The following is an 8,068-nucleotide window of genomic DNA, read 5'->3' as shown; positions in this document are numbered from 1 at the left end:
CTTATCACGAGGGCCTGTCAGTCAAAGCAAAGAGAGGGCGGGGACAGTTGCAATGACGTTTGCGCTTAAAAACAAATCTGAATCGTTTAAAAAACACAATTCGAAACACTTTGTGCCTACTTTTTATCATTTTCTCTTTAAATCAAACCGCTAAAGAGCGCGGCGTGAATGTGTGCGGATGCACGAGGAAGAAAAGCACATGACAAGCACGTGAGCTGTGAGGGGGTGGATCCATGGGCGGGGCTAGTCGGGCTCAGCTGATGACCCACTTCCAGTGCAGTGTTGCTGCATCACTCGTGGACTGATATTTGACTTTTTTTGCTGTACATTTTCTTTGATCTGCAGTTTCAGTGGTGTCAATTAAATGTTTTAATACAATTTGATTTTGTTGCCCTTAACTCATTCACTGCCTTGATAGTTATAGACATCCATTTTAAGTGGGTCAGCTGTGTCTTCAGTGATTTCAAAGGGGATAGATGACTTGCATTTTGGGAGGGCTTGGACCAAAGAAAAAAAGTTAAGATCTTCAGTGTTTCTTGGTTTTTACCACATTTTTAGATAATTCCAAAGCATCACCTACTTTTTCAGAGATCATAGCAGGAGTGGCCTCTCTGCAGCGGTTGCCTCAGCGACAGTTGCCAGGATACCGGCGAGTCCCAAGCGGGCAGGAAATAGGCCGGGGAAGCCTCCATTATTGATGAGGCTCCACTATACATGTAAATGCCATTTTAAAGGGAAAAATGGACTCAAAATCTGCTCAAATTGAATATTTCAGGGTGGAACATCACCACACCAACTTTTGAAGAGCAATTCTGAGTTGTACGCAAAACAAATGCACTAAAAATGTGCTAAAATTGAGTATTTTGGGGTTGAACATCACCGTAATTTCTCATCTCACCTCATTTTCTGAACCGCTTTATCCTCATTAGGGTTGCGGGGGGCGCTGGGGAACCGACCGACTCCGGGCTAGAGGCGGGGGACGCACCGAATCGGTGCCCAGCCGATCGCAGGGGACAAGGAGACGGACAACCATGCACTCACACCCATATCTAGGGGCAATCCAGAGTGTCCGTCCAATCAGCCTACCATAAATGTTTTTGGAATGTGGGAGGAAACCGGAGTACCCAGAGGAAACCCACGCAGGCCCGGAGAGAACATGCAAACTCCACACAGGTGGACGTGACCTAGATTTGAACCCAGGACCCCAAAGGTGTGAGGCCGACGCGCTAACCACTTGCTTCACCAGGCTGCCCCATAGTAATTTTTGAAGAGCAATTATGTGGTGCACCCAAAACGTAAAAACTGATGAGCACAACTTCTATTTACATTTTTTATTTGGTGTTGCAAACATGACATCCAGATTGATGGATACACAACTCTTGTTTACTGTGTGTGTGCCATCAGGCAAGGACTGAACATGTGTGATAATGCAATGTGTGTAATATAGCAACCCTCGAGAGAGTTAACAAGGCAGAAAGCGAGCACGAGACAACACGCGCACAAGCAGCAAATGGACGTGCAGTTGTTTCCCTCTGCCGGGGTGAGAGGCGCGTGTGCTAGTGGGGTGGGTGGGATTCATGGAAAGATGACATCACACTCATTTACAAGCATACACGCACAAACACACATGCTCAACACAGTCGCTTTTGAAGGTGCACAGCCTGACGTGCTGTGTCGATCCTCTGTAACTTTCTGCCCCCCCATCCATCGCACTAGAAGGTGGCATGGGCGCTAAAGGGGCATGGCCTACGCCATCAAGTGATTGGCCATGCAAGGACGAGCATGAGCTGCCACTGTGCTGCTGTGTGTTCATCGGAGGACGCAGGTTGACGTATGCAATAATTTACATGAAAAGGACACTAGTCATCTTGGGATGGTTAATAGGGAGGGGGCGTATAGGAAGGAGGCGTGAAGGGGTCCGGAGCGGTCTCAGCGACACTGCCACACTTTGACTGTCTGGTCCACGCTCCCTGTCACCACGTAAGGGGCACTCTTGTGGAAATCTGACAAAACAAATGAGTGAAAATGTCATTTAACTTTTCCACAAACTGCTCAAGAGAGCGTTCTCACCCAGAGAGGTGACAAAGTGCTCATGAGCACTTAGCGTCTTGGTGCAGCGTTTGTTCTTGTAGTCCCAAACACGCAGCGTTTTGTCGTCAGCGCAGCTCAGGATGAATCCACCGCCGGGGTGGAAGAGCACACCACGAACCCAGTTGTCGTGTCCCACCTGCACCGTAAACAGCAATGTGCATGTTGACAAGAAATCCATTTTAACCCACTGTGGCTAATCGCATCCCATTCAATATATGAATTTTGAACATTGTTTCCCCTGAAATATATGGGACCGGTGTCATTTACGGACTGTCAGCCAGGATGTCAAAATGCAGAGGCAAGGAGAAGCAAAAAGGTATAGAGGTACAAGGGTGTAAAGTAGCCGACATGTTTGAGATCCCGATAACTAAAAAAAAAAAAACAATCGTGCTTTGAAAAGTATAATTTACGAATGAAAAGGTAGAGAAATTTAGATTCCTGCGGGGAAAAAATATTGACAGTGCAAACGGCTTAACTTGGATTGGTTATTGTACTTACCAAAGTCATGATACAGATCCCAATGGCGACATCCCACATCTTGATGGTTTTGTCCCTCGAACCAGAGAGAAGGAAAGGTCCTGTCTTGCCGCTCCTCTTATTCTACCATCAGAAAAGGTGTGATGAACATTGGAGCTAACCCCCCCAAACCCTTCATTTGGCTACCTCTGATCCCGTGGCCTCTAAAATGGTGGGGTGAGCACTGTCGGGGGCCCAAGCCACACACTCCACTACATGTTCATGCTCTCTCAGTTCCACTTTGCATTCTTTGGACGACACGGCCCACACGCGCACAGTCTGGTCGTTGGAGCAGCTGGCAATCAGTGAGCCGTCCTGGTTGGGACGTACCATCCGAACCCATTCCCGATGGCCCGTGAATGTTTTCACGCAGTACCTGCGCAAACACACCTGGCATGAAATGCGTGACGGATCCACAACCACGCGTGTAAGAAGTCGTACCCGGTGGCCACCTCCCACATCTTGATGGTCTTGTCCCTGGACGCCGACACGATGTGATCGCCGTTGGGCATAATGGCGACTGACGAGACATTGTGGTCGTGGCCTATGGGGTCATTTAGAAAGGTATTAACCTGTTCTTTGGCACTGAAACATGATCATGCTGTGTGGGCCCACCGTGCATGGTCCTGATACACTCGAATGCCTGGAAGTCCCAAAGTTTGATGCTCATATCGGCGGAACACGACGCCAACAGCTTGCCCGATTGGTCGAAGGAGATGTCCTGGACAGAATCTGTGTGGCCCTTCAGGGTCCGCTCGAAATCGCCCGCCTCGTAGTCCCACACCTGACAAACGCAGCGTAAATGCCGTCGCGTGGCAAAATCACCAGCAGACGGCAGCAAGGCTCGTAAACATTTTGCACTCTAGCAGAAATGTTGGTGTCGCTTTAACGGGATATATTTGGTGGAAATTAGGATTATGCGTGTATGCGGGGTATCCCACATTAATAAGTTTTTGAATTGCGATCCAATCCTATTTTTAAAAGATATGTTTTAGCAATATTGATCCGGTAATGATGAATGACGTATGGCTGTTATTATTAATGTAAAGAAATGCTTTGTTGTCAATATTGCACGATGATCCCTTACTGCCTTTAGTTTCTAAAGACAAATAGTTCTACTCAGCAGACATGTTTGCCTAGTGGTTTGATTTAAAGAAACCAAAAAGCGAATTATCATTGAAAAGACAGGCTGCTGGATCGGATATGACCTTGTGACCAAATCCGACACGGTCTGACACTCCAAACATACCGTATTTTCACACCTATAGGGTACACTTAAGTCTAAAATTTTATCTAAAATGGTCGATGCGCGCAATCGGTCGGTGAGCCTTGTTTGTGCACTAAATTCAATTTTTGTATGGCCCTGACCACTTGAGTGACTGGTTTTATTTCTTGCTGGCACACTACTTATTGCGTTCAACCCAACGGACGTTCACCCTAAAAATAGCCTCTTCGCGCGTTACAAGCATTACGGTAAATCCATTCAAATCATCTCAGGCGAGTGGCAAGGCTTTTGACTTCCGTGTGCTTGCAGCCCTTTTAACCCTCAAAAACACTCAATACTCAAAGAAACAGCACACAGAGCTATACAGGGGAAATGCCTGACGTAAATGACAACAGAATGCGGGTTTGAACGCTTGGAAAATGGACTGAAGCCATGGATCGAACACAATTTAACAGGTTCGCGAACGGCTTGGGAGTTGAATGCCGGATGGCCAACAAAGCAGACGGGCAGCCAGCGTTGCATGAGTTACGTCAAGATTTGGAATGGAATGTCGATGCAGATATAACAGCGAGGAGAATCAAAGGCTTGGGAGTGATGCATGTCACGAGTTACTATGGATTGTGGATGACAGAGCTCAAGTGTCGTCCAGCACCGTTGTTCGAGCTTTTGCCAATGCTGGAATCAAGTTGCCGGAATACACAACTCTGACTGACAGTGAGATGGAGCAGAGCATGTTGAATGCCGAACTCGTTACATCAGATACAGAAGAGGAGGAGTTTGACGGTTTTGTAGATGTTTAACTGCTTTAGCTTCTATTAACTTGTGTACCTTTTACCTCAATAAAGTACTATCAAACTTAGTTTTGCTCGTGCAGTCTTTAAAAAAAATATGCTAGCGGCTGGCATAACATATGCTAGCGGCTAGCTAAACATACACTAGCGGCTAGAACATACCCTAGCGGCTAGCATAACCAGGTACGCTAGCAAAACATACGCTAGCCTAGTGTCATGCTAGTGCCTTTTCACACCCATAAAACATTGATAAAAAAAACAAAAAATAAACCCGCAACTGAGACTGCGCCCTTTCAGATGCACCGTCTGAAAGGGCTGTCTCAGTTGTGGGTATATATATATATTTTTTTTGTCAATGTTTTATAGGTGTGAAAATACGGTAGTCGTATTGGGCCCTGATATTGATACGGAGTATCGGATCAGGATATCACTATTGTATACTGCTAAATATGACTCGGTGCTCAAAGCTAATTGAGGTACCTTGATGGTGGCGTCTTCGGAGGACGTGACCATGACGGAGAAGACGGGATGAAAGATGATCTTGGTTACAGGGGCGCGGTGCCCGCTAAGCGCATATCTCTCTGGGGGGCGAGGGATCCACTCTTTGGGGTCTCTCTTCTGAGCCACCGGAACCCCATGAGTAATCTCTTCCTTGGCCTCATTTAGCTTAGACTCTAACTCCATTACCTGAATGGTCAAGGTTCGCACTCAGCACCAGCAGAGCTTGTTCAACATCATACTTTTTTTTTATTAATTATTTTTTACCTTCTTCTGTAATCTAATGACAGATGTCCATTTCTTTTCCAGGAGGCCTGCATACTTTTTGTCCACATCTTCATTCTGCTCATCAAAAATACACCAGTCCAATAGTATAGAATTCATTCATAAATTAACCTCTGTGATCACTGATAGATACATGGTTTAAAATATTTATGACCGTGAATAATAACCCTTTGTCTTAAAGATTTAAATAAATATTTTCATTTGAACTTGTTTACAATGGATTTTCCACATGCATTTATCCCATAATTTTATTATGATCATTTTTTTTTTGCTCACGGAACAAATTCAACTCGCAAGTGAGGGCACGGGAGTGAATAATATTAGAGAGCGTTAGAGGAAGAGCTTTACTGACCAAGTTGAAGTCTGCCTCCTTTTTGAAAGTGGAGTAAGCGCCGTCATAGCCGTTGGAGCGAAGATAGTCAGCGATGGCGCGGTTTCTGTAATGCAATGGTTTGAAGTTGCCATCGAAAACAGACATTACATACACATGGGAATAAGGACTATGACACAATTCTCTGTGAAGGACTCAACACACACTTACAGTTCTTCTCGTTGTCTCTGGGACAGCACCATGTTGGCGGGTCTCTCCCAGTCGGGGAGTTCAGGTGGGTTGAGTGTGATCAAGCAGGCAGGTATCAAGGGAATGAGCACTCCAGAAACAGGAAGTGGAGAACGAGCCCCGTCAAGAACACAGGAAGTGGAGAAGAAATGTTTTGTCACCAGTGGTTGCTGGCAGCAGCCATCACCTGAACAAAAAGCACATGACAATTAGTGACACATTCGTTTTGAGATAGTTCAATATGTAACCCATGCCCTGATAAATTATAAAAATAAATTAAAAGAAACATCTGGGTATTACTTTTACTGAAACTACATACTATCATTTAACATCCAGATAAATAAGATGATCACCGCATTATCTTAACATAAAAAGCAAACAAGATTTCTCATCAATAAACATGGGGCATGCTGGCCATCCAATCCTTTCGCAAATTAAGTTTGAACACCAATTGCAGTTGTAAACACCGACTTCAACCCTTGTCGGAATAATCAATCACATGGTTGTTTAATGACTGGGACATAATTTTTTTTATGTGATGCTGGAGTAAGAATTTATTTGCTCAGCAGACAATAAATTTACTCATTGCCAGCGATGTCACACACGTCACATGATATTACATGCGGGATAATCAAAGTAGGGACTTTCTGAAGCTAAACATCAAAAAGTGCCATTCGTATGTATTGACGTCCAATTCATTTAAAGTGAAAGTAGTTATAATTTATTGATTATTTATCATCCTCTATCGCTAACAAGTTCATTGAGATAGATTATTAGGTTACTAAAACGAGTCCAGTTGTTGGTGTCATGATGCACGAATGAGCATGAAATATGTATAGGGATGTAAATATTCAGATTAGATTAAATTTTATTCATCCCGTACTGTGGAAATACTCCCGAGACAACAAATATTGTGCCATCATACACTTTCTAATTGCCATTACAGGAATTTAGTTGTTAGGGGTCGCGGTAAATCGTGATATTGGAGCCCTACATACCCCTCAAGCTCCGACCACCTACAACAGCTACGCCCTTTTCGTAAGACGTTAGCCACTTAGCTTCCTCCAATTGTAAACCTTCCAGAACGTTCGCCTACCTGCCAAATACGCGATGGCTGCTACTATTGCGAACGCCCCACCTTTGTCAACTAGGAGCTCGCAAAATAGCCCGAAATTGTAAACCGTGAGCTTGTTGGAAGGCCAAATGTCAACTCGGGAGCTTGACAGGCGCGTCGCAGCAAACAGGGCGTCACTCACTAGCTCGTTCGCCGCCGGCTCTTAACCACACGCGTGACGTCACCTTTCCAGCGCCGCGTTTGACGTCAAAATATCAACACGACGACGGCATCGACGTCAACAAGATCACAACGGGAAAGCATACAAACCGGCTTGCCGCCGACGCAGGAATCCAAGCTAACGTTAGCCGAAGGCTAGGCGTGTCCCAGTCACTGACGGCCGACAACCGAAAACACAAAAGCACTAATTTTCCAACTATCAGACGCTCCGCTTTGCTATAAATGACTCACTTTGCTGCCACAACGTTTACTCTTGTGAAAATGTGGGGGAAAGCTTTCGTAAGCAAGGAGCCTAGCTTAGTTTGCGGCCTTTCCGCCATTTTGAGACAGATGTGAATGAGCAAGCGCGCGCACTGCAGGCAGGTAAAATAGTCGCTCTCCCTTCCCCCCCACCTCGAAAACGGCGTCATCCAGCCCCCGTCGAGCAAAACACAACCGGGCGGGTAGTAGCCTCACCAGGTCCCAAATGTGGACGCTCATGTCCTCTTAAAAAGCTCGCCAATGAAAAGACGACGTGCACGCTAAACGGGAGCGAGCATTGTTTTCCTCCACGCGCACGCCGATACGGCGGCGCGCACGCCAAGGTGAGAATTACACTTGGGCGTGAAAGAAAACCGTAACACCAATGCTCATCACCATAATGCTTATTTCGGTGTAACAAGTCCTAATAAGAGATGTTTTTAAAAACATAAACATATTTTTTTCATGAATCCATTTGGAAAATAGATATCACGTTTATTGGTTCGTGCTGTAGTGGGTTTGGATATGAATGCATTGACTTGCGAATAAAAATAAAAAAAACCTTTGAT

At 45.3% G+C, this 8,068-nt stretch overlaps 1 protein-coding gene across 8 annotated transcripts; it reads right to left on the bottom strand.

Annotated features, from left to right (window-relative positions):
- Nucleotides 1-1,316: 1,316 nt before the first annotated feature.
- On the bottom strand, nt 1,317-7,869 carry LOC144068383 (lissencephaly-1 homolog B-like). 8 transcript variants are annotated; one of them, XM_077592868.1, is made up of 11 exons: nt 7,716-7,869; nt 5,948-6,152; nt 5,759-5,843; nt 5,389-5,463; nt 5,104-5,310; nt 3,223-3,391; nt 3,049-3,151; nt 2,755-2,983; nt 2,590-2,691; nt 2,071-2,227; nt 1,317-2,003 (listed from the first exon to the last, which is right to left on the bottom strand). In XM_077592868.1, the coding sequence occupies exons 2-11, from the start codon at nt 5,977-5,979 to the stop codon at nt 1,930-1,932; spliced, it is 1,233 nt and encodes a 410-aa protein (XP_077448994.1). In that variant the 5' UTR covers nt 5,980-6,152; nt 7,716-7,869; the 3' UTR covers nt 1,317-1,929. The 8 variants fall into 8 exon arrangements, with proteins under 8 accessions (XP_077448994.1, XP_077448996.1, XP_077448998.1 ...); XM_077592870.1 differs by having other exon boundaries at nt 7,653-7,801; XM_077592872.1 differs by lacking the exon at nt 7,716-7,869 and adding an exon at nt 7,491-7,645.
- Nucleotides 7,870-8,068: the final 199 nt, after the last annotated feature.

This window comes from Stigmatopora argus, chromosome 22, assembly GCF_051989625.1.
Source record: "Stigmatopora argus isolate UIUO_Sarg chromosome 22, RoL_Sarg_1.0, whole genome shotgun sequence".
NCBI classification, from domain to species: Eukaryota; Metazoa; Chordata; class Actinopteri; order Syngnathiformes; family Syngnathidae; genus Stigmatopora; species Stigmatopora argus.
This window is presented reverse-complemented; position numbering and strand designations above follow the sequence as displayed.